This window comes from Phoca vitulina, unplaced genomic scaffold (assembly GCF_004348235.1).
Source record: "Phoca vitulina isolate PV1807 unplaced genomic scaffold, GSC_HSeal_1.0 scaffold6, whole genome shotgun sequence".
Taxonomy (NCBI): Eukaryota; Metazoa; Chordata; class Mammalia; order Carnivora; family Phocidae; genus Phoca; species Phoca vitulina.
Window position 1 is genome coordinate 54925977 of NW_022589709.1, and position 21884 is coordinate 54947860.

Here is a 21884-nt window from a genome sequence, read left to right on the forward strand (position 1 = left end):
TCTGAAGATACGAACATTCTTGTAAATAAATATTTTGCCACACCTCAATGTTTAAAGGAAATCCATAATAAAGAAATTGTTTGCAATATAAATAATCAGTGCAAATTTTCAGACTTCTTATGCGGCTTATTTTTCAAACCAAGGAGCTAATTATAGTTTCTCAAACCCATAACACCTCACCATTCATTGTCATACGAGTTCTAAGCCAGTACTATATGCCAGGCACTATTCTAAGGCTCTTTACCAAAGGGCATTAGCCTAAGGCCTCCTTAGTTCTATGGTTAAGAGATAGTTGCATTCCTCGTATCATTCAATTGCAATTGGGAAAAAGTCATTTCTGGAAAGTACAGTCCTGAAAGATTAAAATATCTAGCCCTATGGTTATCTGATTCAAGCTCTTTGGTCTCAATGTTTCCCATTCTCAGACCTACTCAAAGTAAGTTTTTGTTTGGTTGTTTTTTCTTTTCCTTCCTTTTAAGTTTTAAGTTGTAACTTGGGAGGGGGGGTAGGCAGATAACTAATGTCATATTTTTGATGAGTCTGCTTACCAAGCATAGAAAATCCATTTGCTGGCTAAAAGATTCCAGCAACAGAAATTTCTATCTGATGATGGAATCATATTTCTAAATAACCTCAGAGTGAGTCAATTTGCCAAATTATTTCCCACATATTTAAATGCTGGAATGTTATTCCAAAGGCTCCAAAGAGTCTCTGTTCTATGTATAAAATAATAAAACAAAAATAAGGCACAGAATAATAATATGTGTAATAGATAATGCAATGTTCCTTTTAAAAAGCGGACAACTACCTCCCTAGATGTTTTATAATAACCCAAACCACCATTATTTGTAGCAAAGAAGGCTGTAATTAGAGAGCGCAGAGCGAAAACTAGGGAAAAGGGGAAGAAGAGAAGAGAAACAGGAGGGAAATAGGTGACATGAAGTGGGGGAAAAGGCATGAGTGAGCCAGATGAGAAAGCAATGGAAGGACAGGAGGTGAACCCACATGAAATATCCCTTTCTCATCAACAGATATTGACTTGGATGATCTAAGCCTTCTTTAAAAGGAAATGATGTTTTTGAAATGATATAAAAGCAAAAGCATTCACATACACATACACACATGTAATTACATATGTGCATGCAAATGTCCACATAATTTTAGCCATACAACCTATTCCTAAGATCTACAGCTATTCTGGACAATCTGAAAGGCACAGGCAATAAGCCTTTAAAAATTATCTCACTTCTCATTTTTCTCACCACTTGGTTGGGTTTTTGTGTTTATTAGCTCATCAGGAGGGAGATGGTGCAATGGAGAAGACAATTATCTCTTTAAAAAAGTAAGTTTTCACATACAAGAGATTTAGGAAGTAGGAAGGAGAAATGGTTGGGACTTAGGAGTGGGGTGCACCAGTTGTACATAAAACAGGACAATGTAAATGCAGCAGGCTAATGCATACGTTGCAAACTGAGATTTTTCTTAAAGCTACCTACAAAATTGCCGTGGTCTGTTTCTCTACAGAGACAGTTCTGGGTCCTTTTTATGATATCTAGAACCAATGACTCTTTTTCTAAAGCAGTATAACAGCCAGGGATATCTGTTGTTTTCTATAGAAATAAAATCATACCTATACGGATGTGACCATCTGGCCAACTCAATATAAACGGTTTGTTCATTAATGTTTCAGTAATAAGAACTCGCTTCTAAACAGCAAACCCCCACATGGACAGTGTAGTTACCACTAGTATTCAAATGAGGACCTGAGGCACAGAGGACTTTCTTCCTGAATTATCCAAGAAAGGTTCAGTTAGATTATTCTACGGTTGGGTTCCATGGAGGGGCCAAAGTGTATTCTTTTGTGGGAGTGAGTCTCTCTTGGCTGTGCTTCAATACAATGCCAATATCACTCTGAAAAACAAACTGAGGGTTCTAGAGGGGAGGGGGGTGGAGGGATGGGTTAGCCTGGTGATGGGTATTAAAGAGGGCACATTCTGCATGGAGCACTGGGTGTTATACGCAAACAATGAATCATGGAACAGTACATCAAAAACTAATGATATAATGTATGGTGATTAACATAACATAATAATAAAAAAAATTAAAAAAATACAATGCCAATATCTGCCCAATGAGTGCAATGACTTTTTTTAAAAGCTACCTTTGAAAATACCACTCTATTTTAGAGGAAAAATGAATAACAGATTTCTAGGGGATGTTCTCTAGTTTAAGTACATCCTGGGCTCTCATATAAATTTGGTTTAGAAATTCTAAGTACATTCTAGATAAATTTGAGGTGTTCATATAACAGAAAGGACTGTATTACTGGATTCTGGATTCCAAAACTTAAAAAGATAATAATCACCCAAGGAATTATTGGCAACCCTCTATTAACAAGAATATTTGATGAACAAAACCACCATTCTTCTCATCCATAAAGAGAATATCATGAATGTTGTTGTATATATTTTACTTCATTTAGGTTTTAGAACACTCTATAAGGTTTGCTGTAAAAATATTAGTAGGTTCTAGTGAGTGAATTACACTTTCTTTGCAAACATGACCATATTAGAAATAAGACAAATTGAAAATGTTACCTTAAAGGTATTAGATACCAACAGTCAATCATATGATGAATTACCATAAAAATCACTTTTCCTTCTGTATAATCATGGCTTTCTGATAATGATTACCTGCATGCAAGTTGTACACTGTCAGTAATGATTTGGTTTGAGCTTTGCTTCCCAAGGGCATTCCTATCTACATGCAGTGACTTGTTAGATTACATTGTGCTAATTGGTGGTTCACATGACAAGATATGCATAGCTGATCATGCTTATTAAAATGCAGGCCATTCTCAATTGTCCGTAACAAATGACATCCCTGGCACTTTTAACACACTCAACCGACAGATGAACTCAGGAGGTTCAATCTTTAGCATCCTTCCAAAGATCTGTGAGTAAGTAGCTAATCTAAGGCTTAATACAGTACCAAACACCAATGTGGAAATTCTAATTTTAATGGAAAAAAATGTAGCTATTTCCTGTTTGGCATTATGTAGATAAAACACTCACGAATTTGACTTTTGAAATACTTTCCATGCAGGTGTTTGGCATTGTGCAAACATGATTAAGTTTTGTCTTGTTTGGTTTGTCTGCAAGGTAAAGACAGATGGGAAAAGCCAAGGGCCAAGAATTCCCCCTGGGAAATCAGCCTAAGTGTCACAACGCTGTGCATCTCCCCCTAAAACTAATCCTAGCAGATGGGACAGACAGATTTTCTAAACTAAATTCTTTCATTGATATTTTAAAAACTGGATTAAAAACCATTTTAAGCTACACAGGGAATAGGACAAATTCTCCTCTACATGTCAGTGACGAGACAATTTAGTAAAAATTCAAGGAAAAATGGAATATAAAAAACTGGAAGGGAAACATGGAATATAAAAAATTGGAAGGGACTCAGAGATCGCTTAGTCCATCCTCTCCCAAACTGTGTTCTATAGAAATCTAGATCCCTGGGAAAGAGTGATGGTCAAAGGGACTAGTCAAGTATGTTAAGGAAACATATGGTTATACAAAATTAAACAAGCTTATTTACATGCAGTTACATACTTTATGGCTGCTCAAAAATAAGATCTCGTGTGCCACGGTTCCCAGACTTACTTCACCGTGGACTTCTCCACTGACCATCTATTGTTTTATAGAATGATCAGCTGGCAGAACGAAATTCCAGATACCCTCATCTAGTCTAATCCCTTTATGTTGCGAAAGAGGAAAGGCCTCCCAGCAACTTTTCAGGGGGCTACATGGGCAACAATAGTCTCAGGTGCCCCAGAGCTGCAGCATGAGGTCAGGCTCCGAGAACTCTCCGGACAGGGGAGAGACCTGGGAAGCAGCTCACAACAGACATTCCCTCACTGCTTCTCTGGATATAGGAACAACTGAATCAGGTGCTTTCCATCTCCAAAGTGCTCATTTTAGCCTCGGGGCACTGAACCACTTACTGCAGATTTATTTTCATAAAATCTTTCCCTTTCACGATCTCTCCCAAGTGTCTTCAGAGTCTACCAATGGACAATTTTTCAGCACCCAAAGATGAAATCAAGCCTGTACACTTGAGTTCAGCAGCTTTGTTCTCACATGCTTTCAGAGGGGGTGAATCCTTAAAAGGGCAATGCACTCTTTTCATAATTAAATTAAAGGGCTTAACTGAACATGTAGCTCCATACTAGGGAATCATTAATTCAGTGTGGATCCAAAATTCCTTGGTCACAAAGAGAAACCAGCACCTTAGATCTGTTGTATTTATGCCTCAATTTGTACAGGTTAGTACAATTCTGGTGCATATTTTTATGCATGTGTACTTTCTAAAATAGCCTGAACAAACAGAATTTACAGAAGGATCCTCCTGCAAAATTCCCATTTGACACACACTATACACTCACTTCTGTTAGTTATCTTATTTCCACATCCAATTGTAAATAACTCTCAGGCCAGGATTACTTACACATCTTCTTACGGCCTGCAGAGCCAGGAAATAAAACAGTGTCTTGCTGCAGGAACTAGTTACGTAAACGTGTAATGATAGACTGGCTCATAATAGGGCACCTTCTAAAAAGATGTATCATATACTGGGAAAAGATCATCTTCTTTCCAATGGATCAGTATATGATAAGGAATCCCTCCCCGCCTCCTTCCCTTCCCACACCCTTCTCGTGCTTGGTCACAAACATTAAAAAGGGAGGAGTTCCAGCAAGCAGTTTTCAAGTTTCCCTGGTCTTTTATAGACGTCAAACCCCAGGAGAGTTTAGAAGGCAAAACACAACGCTCAAAATGGCTGAGGAGCTCTGCACCAAGAGCATGTTGCTGGCCTGGACTACAGAATTCATTCCATCTTCAGCTTTATTGCTCTCAAGTTAACTTCCCCAAATGTGACATTTCCACTGACTGCCATTTCAGGGACCAAAAAGCAACATCTGTATGGAGCAGTGTGCTTGGGGCAGAGTACACTAGAAAAGTGGGGTCCCTCTGGGGAGCAGCAGTTCCTTCCCCAGACTATCCCTGTGAGATGCAAACAAAGAATCCATGAATTGGGTCCAAAATGCTCAATGGTGGCTCATCTACTGACAGCCTCCAATGCCAACCTGATTAAGAAAGCCTGGTAAAGGGCAGGTTCGGAGAACTTGCCAAACAGAGGCAGTCTTTGGGTAGTTCATATTTTATCTGAGCCCTCAAGGAAATTAACCCCACATGGCAATTCTTAGAGGCAACCTCAGTGGGAGTCTTTAAGATGAGGTGTACAACTGCAGAGAGGAGACACATCCAATAAAACACCGCCTGCCCTAGGCTTGTAGTGTTTATTTTTAATTAGGCAATTTTATGTTTAAATCATGTGTAGCCTCTTGGTGCATTTTCCGTCAGCCGACCTCTCGGCAGCGCTCACTGTAGGCGGGTCTTTAACATAGGTTGGAATACTTTATAAAAAGAACATTATTTTTGTCTTGTGTTTATGTTAATTTCTGCAGTGCCTATGGGCCATTTATAATTGTGCTTCCCCAGGGGCGCTTCTCACTTTCTCACATCTCTCTAGGACCAAGGAAATCTGACTTCACATGCCATAGAAATTACCCTTAGACCACAGAGAGAAAACAAAAGGCGTAAGCCCGGGAGGATGATGTTTGAGCATACTTGATGGTTGCCTAGGTGGCGTTTAATTAGCCCTGGGTTGTGGCTGGGGGTGGCAGTGCTGGTACCTGGGTAACCTTTGTCATTATGACTAATTCTGCCGCTGAACAATCAAAATGCAATGCTTCTTATGATCGCCATTCTTACCCCTTGTCTTCTATAAGGATTTGAGTAAATCTGCTTCTTTCTCCCTCCCTCCCTCCCTCTCTCTCTGTCTCACACACACACTTTGTAAATTAAGAAAATACTCTTTGTTAGTGTTTTTTAAAGCTGTGAATGATTTATTTTCCCAAGTAAACCGTCAACAGCGGGATACCTCATTCTTCCATACATCCCTGAACAATTCCTTGCCTAATAATAAGCACTAAAAAATACTACTTGCCATTTATTTAAAACAATCTATTAGTTTATACTTTATTACTCATCTTTCACCCTTATTTCCAGCATGCAAGGCAAGAAAAAGCAAAGGGACTTGCTGGAGTTGCTTGATGGTTTGCTGATGTTGCTGCCTTAAAAAAAAAAAAATAGAAAAACAAACAAAACAACAACAATAAATCTCTACCAGCAAAAAACCATGGGCTTTCTTTGCTCTCTGGAAATGAAGACAAAAGCGCTAACATTCAGCATGAGAGGCTGTCCCTGGTTGGCAATGTTAACAGCTGTTCTGAAACCCACTTAGTTGGATTTAATGGCGGGGTTATTGACATTCCCCCAAATGGCTACTGGGCCCGGGGAGCCACTTTTCTGCCACCTTCCTGCCTGAGCATATCTGTGCTGAGTGGTTTCACAGTGCCCATTAGGAATGGCTTCAGAACCATTACAGCCAGCAGAGTAAAACATTCTTTTTACTCAAGGAAAAAAAAGTGAGATGAATAGGTATTTCCAGGGTGGTCTGAATGAGCCATCATTAACAACCCTGAGGAATGAAGGCACATGAACATGGCAATGAAACACCATGTTATTCCTCTCCGCTGGCCACACCTAGCACCAGAAAAAAAAAAAAAAATCACACTAGTGTGTGAGCAAAATATAAACCTTGCAGGAGTTACGCCTTGTGTTGCATGCACTACAAGATTCTGGTTCTTCACCACAGAAAGCTTGGCCCTTTCACTGTTTCAATTAAATGCAGGTGGGGGTGACCAGGCCATTCCAAGCTCCATGTTCAGGCTGCAACGTGTGAATGGGAGCAGTGGAGCGGGAGGGGCTGCCAATTCTCCACCAGCCAACCACAACCGGGTGGGAAGGCCGAGGGCAGGGGGCAAGTGGGAGAAAGGCCAGTGGTTTGCATAAAAATGGGAGTTCCCTTCCCAGGCACACACATTGACCTCAATGGATGTTAAACAGAGGTCTGGTTGCTTCCACAGAGTAAGGCTCTGTGTTTGTGGTTTTCTTCTCCTACCAGGGTTCCTCCCATAACCTTGGATGATGGTGCAATGAGAAAAGATGGGCCCTGTGGGCATGTGGGCGAGCGTCTGTACATATGCATGTGCAACGTGGGAGAGGAGACAGAGACAGAGACAGAGACAGAGAGAAAAGGAAGATGAAGTATTTGCCTTCCGTCTGAAATCACAGGTTCCCTGAGGGTTAAGTCAACCTCCTGCACGCAACTAAACGTGTATTTGTGTGCTTTGTTGTTTAAAGATTGGGAATGGGGCTGAAAACACATTCATTACGCACTGTCATAGAGCAGTTGACGCATTCTAGGCACATACAATTAAGCTATAATTCTGTACTGCAGACTAAACATACAAGTCTAGACTGACAGAGAAGGCAACTAAAAATATTCTTAGAGGGCGCCTGGGTGGCTCAGTCATTAAGCGTCTGCCTTTGGCTCAGGTCATGATCCCAGGGTCCTGGGATCGAGTCCCACATCGGGCTCCCTGCTCAGCGGGAAGCCTGCTTCTCCCTCTCCCACTCCCCCTGCTTGTGTTCCTGCTCTTGCTATGTCACTCTCTGTCAAATAAATAAATAAAATCTTTTAAAAAAATAAATAAAAATATTCTTAGACCTCTTCTAAGAGCACTTCAGCATTTTCTTATCATTCTACTGGCAAATATTGTAAAACCTTGCCTCATTAATGTCAAAGGGAGCAGAGGATTCACATGACTTAAATTCAAAAGGCTTGATTTTAATTCTCCGTCAAAAACCAATCTAGAGGCCAGATATTTTTAGCAGTCGTGCCACACAAATCCAAGGATCCTCAGCTGTGGTTTGTGTATCTTCCAGAGAAAAGGCATGGGTTCTTAAGCAGAATCACCCATAGACACATTACAAAACCAATCACATTGCACGAAGATCTTCGTGAGTGTGGTAATCCCTAAATTACAAAATTATTGACAAAATGTAAATATGCCAAGTCTTACTATTGATTCCATTGACTAAGAAAATAAACCACCAGAAATCTCGGCTTCTTAAAATTGGCAAGCTCTATGGCCACTTGTTGATTGGAGAGAGAACCAAGTACTTGAATGGAGGGGCTTGAATGGAGTGGATTACCCCAGCGAGAAAGCACGCTAGCACCCTCACTGACATCAGCATCTTGGCATGGGCACCAACAGGACCATTTTACAAACGGTCTCCAACGCTGCCCGAAGGTTCTGTTATGCCAGCACCTTAACACATTGCCTCCTTTTTGCTCTCATGCTCAAAGGACCTTCCTAAACTCAGTCATACAGTGTTGCTGCCCCCTACCCATAACCGGCAGCTATGTGTCTTCTGATAATACTGGGGCAATTGTTTCTCTGAAAAACCTCTTTGATACAAATTTTAATATTATTACAAAAAGGAAGCCAGCCAATATCTAAAGCCAGTATTTCCCCCAGATAATAATAATCAGCAAATACCCAACTCAAATACATTTCCAACAGAAAAGACACTTTGAACACTAACTTACATTTACTGTTTTACCACGTGACAAAGCACTATTTGAAGATCTTTACACGCATTCACTCATTTGACCCTCACGAAAGTTCTATGAGGTAGAAATGACTGTCCCTATTTTACAGACACTAAAACTGAGGCATAGAATGATTAAGTAACTTGCCCAACATCCTATAGCCAATAAATGTCAGCAAGGATCAAAACTCAGGTAGGTTAGCTCCAGAATACCCACTCTTAATCATTATGCTATGTTGGTGGGGAGGATTTGGGTTATCAAATTTTGAAAATTACTTTAATAGGCAGAAGTGGCAAATGATGGAAAAAAGAAAACTGAAATTAATTTTCACTCTGCCACCCCTTGCTCTGAGATTGATTTGTACTTGTTTGCTGTTTTGAAATGATGCCTAACACAGATAATCATGGGGTGCTTCTTGGAACCCCTAGGAGATATCCTCCTCTATTGTTATAATAATAGATTTAAAGTTACATTAGGGAGAAAAAGCAAGTAAGAATAGAGAATGAAATAAGTGTTATACAGCACAGTAAGCCCAGCTCTACTCTTGTGACGAGACTTACAAAAATGATTCTCAGCCAACGTGATTAAGGTACAAAACACATGCTATAATATATAAAGACTTTTGATAGTACTGGAATTGATAAATATAAGGAAACGAGATGATGGCTTTATTTTGAAAAGACTCAATTATTGGACTTTCCTTGAGTAAAAGACTGGAGAGGATTCATGGTGGAGTACCCAACCTCTTCTCTCAAGATAACTAGTCTTGCTGGACCCCAACTTAGATGTGGCCAAGAATGGTTTTACAACAGGGCAAAACAGCAGACCAGCCCTGGGCACAAAGCAGATGTTTGCTGAGTGATCTTTAGGCAAGTCAATGCTGCAACAGGTTCCAGAGAGTAAAAGATGGCCTGGACGACTGATCGTTCCAAAACTTATAGCATGCCAGAGTTGGGGAGGCTTAGTGATCCCAGGACTCAGTTCTGGGGAACTCAGGGAACCACCACCTCACCATTCATCCAATCCGACCCCCACCTTGTACAGAGAAAGCACTCCTGTTCCAGCTTCCTGCTCAAAGGATATTTTTGTTCAAGATGACTAAATCTTCTAGAGTGGGCTTGAATGAGACCTGCAATCCTGAAGAAATAGCCAACTGAATCTCACAATCATATTTAAAAATTAATACAAGAGGTAAACTAGTATCAGACATACAGGAGCTGGAGCCACCCGCATGACCTGTCAGCTGCCTTGGAGGCTGCCACCAGTGTTTGATAAGTGATCTCCAGCGCTTAAAAACAACAACAAAGGAATAATAACATGAACGAAAAACAGATGAGAGAGCAACCCTAGGGACGCCTGGGTGGCTCAGTCGTTAAGCGTCTGCCTTCGGCTCAGGTCATGATCCCAGGGGCCTGGGATGGAGCCCCGCATTGGGCTCCCTGCTCAGCAGGGAGCCTGCTTCTCCCTCTCCCTCTGCCTCCCGCTCCCCCTTCTTGTTCTCTCTCTCTGTGTCAAATAAATGTGTAAAATCTTAAAAAAAAAAAAAAAAAAACAGCAACCCTAGCTCCTAATCTCTTTGTGTCAGGGAAGACAATGAATATTTGACTGTAAATCTGCTAGCCTAAAAAACCCAACGAAACACAAACTGTTCGGACTGAATGCAGGAGTTTATGCTAGCCCACATGTGACGCTGGATGGCCCCTCTCTCCCAAGAAACACAGTGACCATGTGGGTTTTGCTCATCACTGTGTGTTCACCCACCCTCACCCCTTAGTGCCTGGCACAGTATAGGTGCTATTTAATTATTTCCTAACTGACTGGCTGAGTGGCTTTATGTGTTTAAGGAATCCATCCCTCACCTTGCTCCTTGCCTCTAGGTTAACTTAGAATCTTGAAACTCTCAATGTAGAGGTTCAGCTGGCTCCACTTTGGGGGCCTAAGGTACAGACACTAGTTCCTACAGAATTTCAGGGGCTGGGGGAGAGACCATTAGACTTGGACCCACTTAAAAACGGACTTCAAATTTCCCCTAAAACCTAGGCCTGTTTGTTCAGGAAAAGCTAAAGGTTTCTTTGGGTCTAATCCCGTGAACAGCCCGCAATGTCCACTCACCCCTGTTCTGCATCCATGTCCTCTAACATGACATCTCTTCTCTCCAAAACACACTTACTTACCTGAAACTGAATCTGACCTGTGCTTCCCTCATCTACTGTAGTCTTGGTTAAAAACCTTCATGCCACTCTGAGCGCTCCCCACACAGGGGCTATACTCCTGTGGCTCGGTTCTAGATGTTCAGTCCTGCAGCGGGGAGGCCCGGCCCTGCACAGTGAGCTCTTAGGCTTAAAAGGGAAGGTCCTAACACCCACCCTGCCCAGAGTCAGCAAGAATGGGAGGACTGCTGCATGTCCAGAGGCCCATCTCTAGACACAGTGGGTAACACAGCGCTGATACACAGCTAGGTAGGTAACAGGAAAGAGCAGCAAAAGGAGGGAAAACAAGGCACCCTGGGCTAAAGTAGTGGTTGGGAGGACCTGACCTTCCGAGTCCACAAGAGTAATTTTAGGTCTTTGGTCCAGAAATGGTAAATTCTTCAGCAGTTCTTGCAAGCCTTTCATTTTGCAATACACAGCTGTCATTCAGCCAAGTCAATCCAAGGATGAATGAACACAATAGGAATCACATGATTTGTTTACCAAAAAAAAAGGTAGCTTTACAAACATTCTTAGTAAGAAAGCCAGAACAATCCACAGAGAAACGATAAAAACTTGCCTTTTCCATTTTGAAACATACTTGTTGGAAAAGGGTACTTCTCTTATTTTTATTTTTGTGAGTTTTTTTTTTTAAGATATTATTTATTTGACAGAGAGAGACACAGCGAGAGAGGGAACACAAGCGGGGGAGTGGGAGAGGGAGAAGCAGGCTTCCCCCTGAGCAGGGAGCCTGATGCGGGGCTCGATCCCAGGACCCTGGGATCATGACCTGAGCCGAAGGCAGACCACCCAGGTGCCCCTATTTTTGTGAGATGTTTTTAAAAGTTATGGAGACGTGCAAGACATAAAAACACAACACAGTAACGCAAGAAGCAACCATATACTGTACCTTTACTTCATCAAGTCCTGTGCTGTCTGATATCGTCTCTGGATCATTCTTTTTTTTTTTTCCCCCCCTCGAAAGCAAAGTTACTTAAAAGCTGATTTTTCACGTGGCTTTGCTTCGTTTCAAGTTAACTTTTAACGAACCAGTTTCTGCTACGTTTTTCTTAGCACATTTACTCAATTCCGTGCTTAAAAGCAACAATTCATTCGGACAACTGAAATGTATGGGATTTCATTCTAATATCAAACTCAAAGAGAAGAACTAGGATAGTCCCACGGGCAGATTGCTGCAGCCAAGTGTGATTCATGAAGCCATGACATTCGATAAGTGGTTTCAAAGCTCAGTATGTATAAGGCTAATGGAATATGATGTAATCAATCAAAAACAGGCAGAACCCCATCCTGATTTTATACCAATGCCAATAAAATTAGCAATCATACAACAGAATCACGTAGACAGAAAAGAGTTTTCTCTATTTTACATAAAAATTTAAGTGAGATCCAAGAAATAAAATGCAATACAGTTGTCTATGATAGATCAGTGGCAGAGTTTTTGAGAAACACAGGTTGGGAGTCTTTATGGGCCAGCACCTCTGCTCATAATCCTCAAAGGTGACCAAGAGGGAGAACTGTGGATCACTGCTCACAAGAGGAAGATAAGGTGGGCCAGTCTCAGTACATCCCCAGGCCTAGAGGCAGAGGTCAGAGTATATCCCTACTGAGGCAGCTGGCTACTGGTAGCATTTCCACATGTAACCTAATTTTTGTATCCTTACCTTTACTCTGCAGTATTCTTTTTCATCTCTGAAAAAAAGGCTATTTTAATAGCAGTTTGGAATTTCAGACTCTTTTACCCACACCAAGAAAAGTGGGTGACAATGCAATGATGAAATGATGAGCTATATTTCATTTTGAAATGGAGATGTTTCCTCTTTCTAGGGAGGGAAGGAGGTTGTGGCATTCTGGGGGTGGAGGGCATCCAATTTATATTCATAGCTTTATTTGAATAAAATTAATATTTAAATAGTCCGCAATCCCTTGAAGTCAGACAGTACAGTGAGATAGAAAAAAATAAAATAAAATAAAAATATATATATATACCCCAGAACTTTAAAACTTTTCACTAAGAATCCACAAAATAGATAACCCACACAGTGATAACTTAGAACTGACTTTCTTAAAAGGTTGCTTCTGGCTAACCTAGTTAATAATAACAAATACAAAGAAACCTTTAGCAGTAAGAGGAAAGTCTTTTTGATGCCCTGGGCAAAGCTTTCCGGTCATTGGCCTGTTCCCCGGTCCTTTCAAAGTCTACGCTGACTAACACTGAACCACAGCCTCACCTGGGACTTCAGGAGAGAATCTTGCAGAGTGTCGAGACACAAAAAGTTTCAGTTCTTGGTCCAGGTTGCATTCAATCAGGTTGGTGTCCCATGATCGGATTCCTAAGGAGGGAAAGGAAGAGAATTGACAGAGTTCCAGTTAGTCATTTCAGAGTGGTTTGGAAAACATCATTGTGACATTTCTCAGGCTTTATGGGAGGATGTGGAAACTTCTTTTCTGAAGAGCTTGGTGGCTAGCAGTGGATGCCCACAAAATGGGAGGGCTGGGGAGGTCTCCCTACCAGGCCACAAAAGAGGGATAACTAGCAGTGTGGACTGAACTTCTGCCCCTCATAAAATGTAAATGCAGCTTTTCTGGGAGAGTAAAGAAAACAGTTATTAGGAAAATGACAGGCTTTACTCTAGGGAGGGAGTAGAAAGGACAGGAAGATGGTTAAGTTCTATAGCAGTGAGGAGGCCACCAGATCATCTCTAGGCTTCGCAGGGTCCACTTGTAGGTGGCAAGGAAATGGAGAGTGAGGGTGGGGGGGCTGGCATGCAAATCCAGGCTTTTGTTTTCAAAATGGTAGTGTTTGCAGTGTGCATATGCATTTTGTGCGCACATATGGTTTTTCTTTACCCATCCCATTTTTGACCTGGGTTTCTCAACTCCCAGATATCAATCCAAAATGTGTGCGATCTTTGATAAGAAGACTGGATCTCAATCTTAAAGACTTGCCCTCTCTGTCCTCCCCTGCATTTATTTTACCTGACTAGCTTGGCAGGTAGTTCTTTCATTCACAATTGTTGGTTGTACTCAATTTTCTTATCCAGAGGCAAAAAATGTGGCAACATTTTATACTTTAAAAAAAATTCTACAGAGCCAGGGGCCATGAACTGTCTCTTCCCACACACATTCAGGCTTCCTTCCATTCACTAGGCTGGGGTCGAAGGAACTCAGATACCCTACCTCCGTCATCTCCTCCTCCCACTGTCCTTCTAAAGGAGATGGCCAGAGGGACCCCAGAGGACATGGAAGAAGGGAGAACTGGGGAGCAAGCCAGGGAAAACTGGGAAACCACAAAACTCTGGAACGTGTTTTTTTAATGCATTATTTTTTATGTATTATGTAGTATTTTTTAATGTATTTTTTATGTATTTTTATACTTTCCCAAATAGGTAGCTCATGATAGAGCCATTAGGCAGTATCCATGATTGTACCCTTGCATGGAGCATCCTCAATTGCACCAACAGCCATTTATTGCATACCTACTAAGAGCAGGGGCTTGAACCTCCAGGTAAAATACAGCAGACAAACTATCTCTAAATAAACACCGGGTCATTTAATCATTTTTGCTGGTCATTAGTCATTCAAACAGACTTGGGAGTATAAATGGCAGTGCATTATTTAAACATACCCATAAATCCTTAATGCCTGTCTGTATTTACCCCCATTTATATCTTGTTCAGTCTTCTTATCTTGCAAAGAAACAAGATATGCGTGTGTGTATGCTTTTACGTGTGTGTGTATATATATGTATATGTGTGTCTTGTATATGTATAAAATGTATTACACAAAGATTCTGGAAACTCAATTGACTGCACATCTAGACTATCTTCAGATTATACACCAAACACCTTTCGACTGTGAGGAATATTTTCAAATAGATGCATGTCCACCAAATAGAGGCAAGAATTGATCATGCAATCCATGGGAAGAATTCAGGTGTGGAAGAGTTAACATTCCTAAAGAGACACTAAATTATAAAGGAGAATTTTATGGGTCTCCCTGGAAACATCAACAGCCTCAGCTTGCATTTGTGCTAATGGAGTATTTAAATTTTAACAAGAAAGGCATGTTGAGATTTTGCAGATCTTTTTAGTGCAGAAATGATAAATGGGTTCTTTTTGTTTCAAAGGAAGCTTGACAGGTTGAGAGGTCTGAATTCATTAGAATATTTTACTTCAACATATACACTATATACTGGGCTAGTGTGAAAAACCATCAAGCTCCTGTCTGAGCTGCTTAATTGGTAATTGTTAACTGGATTCTCTGTGCGCCAGGTCTGAGCTCCACTTTATCTCCTGGCTTGTCAAGTTGGGTCACTAAGTTAATAATGAGATATATGTATTTAAATTAAATTCATACGATTTTTCTGCCTTTGTTCTACGTTATGTCCAAATTGCTCCATCATTTGAACGACTTCATCTAGGGTTATATGTAGACTTGCTCTTATATTATTGTTTGCCATTTTCCCCTCAACTTCAATTAACTTGTCATGACACATGCAATTAAATGTTTGCTTTATATTTCATAAACTCCTGGCTGTATGATTTGTAATTTAGCAAGGGAAAAAGCACAAAACAGAAAAACCATCTAGAAATTAATTTTTAAATTACACTAGTAAAAGGCCGATAAAAATAATATTTCTCAGATTTTTTACTGCCAATGAAACTAAAAATTTAGGGTTCTCTTTTCAAAGGAGCAATTTCCAGCCAAATTATGTCTTAACAATGCATAATTCACTACTACCACTTATAAAATAAAGGTTACAAAGGACTTACTGGCTATTTTAGTTGGAAAGGAAAATTTTGGAATGAGGCCACTTTCTATACCAATTTTAGAAATAATATACTTTGTACCTTCTACTGGATGATACTAGTAAAGAGAAATACTATTTCTCAATGAAGGCTCCTATTTCATTTAGTAGGTTTATATATCTTCCCTCTGTGCCTAACAGGAAGCCAACAGTAGGCCCTCTAAAGCTTATAGGACAGAAAAATATCTTTGGCTCTTGCCACACTCTCTTTCCTGAGCCTTTGCTTCTCCAGCACTCTATGAAGACTGTGCCCCTTACCGGCTTACCTACGTCAGGGCAGAATAGAAGAACTCCACCAACTGAAGGTCAACCTCCATTTATTAAATTTCTAGGCCCAGAGGACACCTGTCACCCCTGGGAATTGACTTATGGCAAGACATCCTGAGAATTCTCGCACCTAATCTGGGGCTGGTGCCCAGTGGTAGAACCACCACTGTCTGAAGGCCAGTCCTCCAGCCAAGGGGACTGAGGGTAACAAAGATCTTTTTATCTCAGTTCTCTGAATCCAGGGGAAAGCAAGGCACAAAAGGGAGGCTAAAGTGCACCTAAAGTTTACAGATGGAAAAGGGAGAAATGAAAAGGTTGTGTGTGGGGGGAGGGGGTGTGTTCATTACAGGACAAGTCAGGGTGAACAATGAGGCGCCACTTTCCCTTACTTTATACACGTTATATCTTGCCAAGCCTACCAATCACGCAAGCATTTTGCACGGTTATTTAATAAAACCAACAATTTTTTAAAAGCACCTCCCATTTAAAGACTAAAATCCATATTCCTAAAAGAGACAATAAATTGGGAAAACCAGCAAAATGATCATTCATTACATGTTGAAATGGCACATGGGTTCTACCTGACAGTTATTTGGGCCTTTGAAAGTTGACTTTTTTTTTTTTTCCCCATGAACTTTTAAAAAAATCCCTCTGATCCATAGGCTTTGGGATATTTTTTGCTAGTACCTAAATGGTTAACCTATAAACTGTAAGATTTGATCTGTGAAACTATGCTAAAAAAGTGATCGGGAGGCAGATTAGAATCATAAGCTAAAGAAACAGAATTAAAACAAAAAAAGAGCTAAATTCAAGGTTTACTTGTCAAAGAAGTTTTCCTATTGTTTCCCTTGACCAAACTTTCAACTGGCTTTTTTTCTTTTTCTTAAGCCAACAACTTGATGTTCATAACATACATGCAATGCAGGCAATACCTTACATAGACTTCATCATTTCAAAGCATTGATGATAAGTAATTTAGGTCTTTTGATAGCTTCCCACATTGGAAACAAACAAAAGAAGTGATTTATAATTATTATTGGTCTAAAAGTTAGAACTTATTTAAAAAGTAAGCCTTTAGAGATTAAGAATGAATCATCAATTTAATGACCTTACATTTGGGGACTGGCTTGGATTTCAGCATGGATCACAGAACCCTTACCAGATAATACCAATTAAGCAGTACAAGCAGAAATCCATCTGCCTTTTGACTTTGAAAAGTATAAAGATGAACATAATATATATAACACTCTCCAACACTTCTTCTAACCTTCACCATGTGTTGGGTTTTTTCCTGTTAAAATGAAAACTAAACCCCAGATCTTTACTTTCAATAAAGTAACATCAGAAGGTTACAATGTAATCAGCTAAACTTACATTTCAAAATCCAGGGCAGTAGATGTTACACACACCTATCTTTTTATAAACAAATCTTGTTGATTCCCAATGTTAACCAGAGAAAAGTTACACTCTTTACCAGCAACTGAAAATGTCAAACTGACACTTACTATTCTTTATATGTCTTAATTCCTATAAAGCAATAAAATAAAGCAATGAAAACTTTCATAAGGCTCTAGAATTCAGTCTGCAAGCCATGGATATATGTAGTCAATGTCCTAAAATAAACTGGAGGAGTGGGGGCTCTGCTAAAAATGGGGATGTCTATTAAGTCTAAGTTGGGGGCTAATTAGGAAGAGGGCAAAAGAGGTGCCAGGGAGTGGCATTTGGTGGTATCAACAGTGGTTTGGCATAAAGTGCTGCGTAACTCACAAAATAAAGCTAGACCAGTCCAAGGGAAGACTATTGTTTCAAATTTGAGAAGATATGAGCAAACCTTACTTACATTGCACATTTTGAATAATACAGTTGAGAAAATGAAGAACCATCTCTCTTCTGTGGTTTCAAAAAGCTTTACGAAGCATCCACATCGGGATGTTTCAGGCCTGTTGATTTATTGCATTACCACCATCTTCCTACAGGTTTATTTTCTAGGCTTCCCAAAGAACCCTCAGTAATCAGATGGCAAAATTCCAAGTCACCAGGGTCTCCAAACCCACAGAACATCAGTTAAGATGGGAGGGAAAACAGGAAGCAAGCCTAACAAATGATGCACTGCATTCCCAGCCTGCAGCACTCAATGGGAGCCGAATCCCCCGGAGCATCTCCATCTCGCTCCACACGACGCGGCCCGCAGGCCCCAGCAACAATAGCAGTGGTTTCGGAGTGACCTCTGGAGGACGCCCAGCTGGGACCTGCAGGCTGAGGCCGCGGCGAGCGTGTCAGGCACAGGGAAACAGAGCCAGCCTGCCCTGTTGCTAAGTCATCTCAGACTCTGAAGAGCTAGGGGAGCAATTTCGCTTAGTACTGGAAGGCCCAGTAGCTTGAACTGCATCTGAGACCCCAGGACCCAGGAGAGCAATCTCCAGAGGAAAAGCAGCATCTGTTACTGGGCGTGAGGAAATGGCTCTGCTCACTCACTTGATTGATTGTTAATGGGGTCAATGCAGCAATTTTGGAGTTTTGTGCAAAAACCTGACCAAATTAGAGAATTAAAAATCAGGAAGGCACCGTGATTGGAAAGGGAACATGAGGGGGCTTCCGGGATCCCAGCAATGCCTGTTTCTTGATCTAGGTAACACAGGTGTGTTCATTCTGTGAAAATTCACTGAGCTCCTCCTTTGTGATTTGTGCCTTTTCCTCTCTATATATTACTCCAATAAATTTCAAAAAATTAACGTCAGAAAGACAAATCTGAACTTTATTCCTACACGCTAATAGTGTGAAAAGGTGTAAAGATAGGGCACTTCATAGCACTACCTGGATGCATCTATTTTTTTCCTCAAACAGAAGCGGACTGAATAAACCCCCTGAGGAATGGGGTACTGAAAGGATGATCAACACAGTAACAAAGCAGGAAGATAATTAGGGTAGGAAGGTGAGTGCTGAGCCACCTCCCTGCACAGGGCGCTGCCCACAAGTGGGTGGCTATACAAAGGCAAGCTCTGAAAACTGCCCTGTTTGATGTTCCTCTGATGTTTGTCTGCTCTGCACTAACATCGTGACAGAGCCAGAAAACTGGTACCGGTGCAGCGCGGGCACTTCTGTCACTGAGGAGTGACGTGACCTTGAGCGGGCCCCCTACCCTTCCGGCTTCTCTGGGCCCCCATCTCTAAAATGGGCACCACATCGTGTGGTTCTGAAAATCTTATAGATAGCAAAGCACTTCCTAATGTATTATTATTCCCCGGCAACGGTGCTGACAATAATTGTTTTTAATCCGAAATCATTGATTCATATAGCAGCCACACCCAAAGTCAGTATGGGTGAAATTTTCCAAGGAGAAAATGTGCAAACTAAGAAGGGACCACATTAAAGGCCTATAGTTTGAAAATGAAGGGTTTTTGAGATGCTCAAATAAGGCATTTCGCTATTGAAATCTTATTCTTGAATTTTTTTCGAATAAAATTACACGACTCCATGCTGCTTTTTTTTTTTTAAGCTGAAAGGGAAAATCAGTGCTTTAAAGTTAAACAAAAGAACCAGGTCTGCAACTCCAGTCCCCACCCTGCAGCCTTTTGTTCTGGGGACAAGCGGCCGTTTCCAAATGCAGAGTCGGAAAACAAGCTTTAATTTTTTTCATCGAAAATAAGGTTTTCCTTTCATCTTTTATGGGGGTGGGGGGTGCCGGGAGCGGGGAACGAGGGCTGCGTGAACGCCCTTTGTCCGCCTCGGGCTGCCGTAGAGACCGCAGTGCGGACTGCACCACGCCCACCAGCCGGTGTCTCCAGGCAGAAACGTTTCAGCACCACCCCAAGAGAATAGAGCGCGGGCTGGGGCTGCGGAGGGACCTGGCGACCTCTGTCAGGGGCGAGGGGAGGTATGGAACGCCAGGGGTGAAGGCAAAGGCAGAGACCAGAGCTGCCCACTCGGGGGGCTTCGAGCGCAACAAAGCCGGGCCGAGGGAGAAGTGGGGGTACGCAGCACCAAGCCCGAGGCCCCGGCGGAGCGCACGCCCGGCCGACCGCGCCCGATGGGGGCGCCGCAGTGCGGGGGGCAGGTGTGGCGAGCGGAGGGGGGCACTGCGGCAGCCCGGGTGGGGCTGGGGGGCGGGTCGGTCCGCGCGCCTGAGGCTGCGCCTGCCGGGCCCTCACGGCCCCGCCCAGGGTTCTGGGCGAACCGCTATTCGGCCTCTGCAGAGCGCGCTCCTAGTGCGCGCACCGGGCGAGGCGCTGGCCCTACCCGCTGGCCCTACCCGCCGACGCCCCCCCCTTCCCCCTAAGCCATCACTACCGAGGCTGAGACTTTTGAAAGAAGCCCCACCCCGCAACTTGGGGTCCCATTGTCCTTTCTGAAAGCTGCAACCAGGGTCCCAGGGGCGGTAGCGAGGCGGGCGCCGTCTGGGAACCAAGCGCAGGCGGTTCTCCATCCCTGCGTCCCGGGTGGAGGTGGGGGGGAGGGGGGAGCGGGCGTGGCCCCAGGACTAGCCTAGTCATTGCGAGGAAAGAACAAATCGGGAGGTTTTAAGCCAGAAAAGGCATTTCTCGGGCGCTGAGGTGACTGCGGTGAGGATGATTCCCACGCGGGCACTGGCACATGGTCTGCCGGCGAGGGGGAGAGGGGAGTCCCAGTATTTTGCGGGGGGCAGGAGAGGACTAAAAGCTGGGTTGGCATCAAGCCCTCCCTCCGCCCCTTTTGCTCCCTGCGGTTTGGGCTTTATCGCGGCCTCTGCTCCTCCGACACCTGCATTTCATTTAGCGGGGGAGGCGGTGGCCAGCTCGGATCTGCAGACCCAGCCTGATGACAGAGCCCTCAAGGTTAGGAGAGACTCTCCCGCTGGGTCTCAAATCTGATAACTCGCATTATTCTACGTAATTAGCCTAAAAAAGAATCCGGACTGAGTGTGGGGGGGGTGGCGGGGAGAGGTGCGGGTGCGGGGCGCGCCTGAGAAGGAGGGTGGCCGTCGCGCCCTGGGTGGGGTCGCGTTTGCCCGTCTCCTCGAGCGCGTCCCCTGGGGACTGAGGGCCTCTTACCGAGTTCGATGTTGCCGATGGCACGCCGTAGGTGCTCCTCGGTCACGATTTCGCCGACGACCACCAGCAGGTAGAACTTGCTGTCGAGGAAGCGATGCGACAGGCTAGGCGAGGTGGACGCCGCCGGGTTGGCGATGCTGCCGGACGGCTCCGGCTCGGCGGCTTCCACCACCACGGTCGCCATCCTGCCGGCCCGCTATGCCTCGGCGAAGTGTCCGGGTCCCGCCGCTCGTCTCCTCTGCGGCAGGAGAAAGGATTATCTCCGAAGGTGCTGTCTCGGCTCCGCCCCCTGCGTCCCCCCCCTCCTGGCGCTGTGCGCCGCCTCCCCCTCCGCCCTCTCCTAGAGCGCGCGGCGGAGAGGAGCGGGGAGTGAGAGAGGGCGGGGAGGCGGCGCCGCTTTTATACGGAGACTAGGCTGGGAGCCGGGAGGAGGAGGAAGAGGAGGAGGAAAGGACCACCCGGCACATCCTCACGCGGTGGCTGCCTCAGCTCTTCCAGCCGTTGGCCCAGAGCTGATGTCATCTGCAGCAAATCATCTCGCCCGCGGCCCGGAAGCTGGAGGGAAGAGGTGTGCGGACAATGGTCAGGGCAGGGCCGGGAGTCAAGGGCCTGGGGGACCCTAAGGGCCCCCGCTGCAGCCGCGAAGGGGGAAAACACTACCCACCTACACCCCCCCCACACCCACTGCCGGCTGCATACACTCACCCGGCTTGTGCAGGAGCATGGGATGGGTTTCCATTTTTACAGTGGGGATATTTACCTTGTACGAGGTGCACAAGTCAGGCCTCTGCCTCGTGTCCCGCCTGTGATGAAACTAGATTCTCAGGTGCTGTGATAGATAGCACAGCGGGTGTAGTGCTGGCGGTACCCCGCCCAGGAAGATGGAACCTGTCTTTTCTTTGACCTTGTGGACTTAAGAAGACATATTTACCAGTATTTTCCACCTTCACTTAATACATCAAAAATGCAAAACCTAACCCTAATATTGTT

The 21884-nt window shown here is 43.4% G+C and overlaps 1 protein-coding gene across 1 annotated transcript in view; it reads right to left on the reverse strand.

Annotated features, from left to right (window-relative positions):
- MAP1B (microtubule associated protein 1B) overlaps nucleotides 1-21278 on the reverse strand; it is a 91968-nt gene extending 70690 nt beyond the window's left edge. The window contains exons 1-2 of the mRNA XM_032404246.1: nucleotides 20895-21278; nucleotides 13022-13123 (exon numbers count right to left, since the gene is read on the reverse strand). Coding sequence (XP_032260137.1) covers nucleotides 13022-13123; nucleotides 20895-21078 — 286 coding nt within the window. The 5' untranslated portion in view covers nucleotides 21079-21278. The remainder of the gene's footprint in view (nucleotides 1-13021; nucleotides 13124-20894) is intronic.
- Nucleotides 21279-21884: the final 606 nt, after the last annotated feature.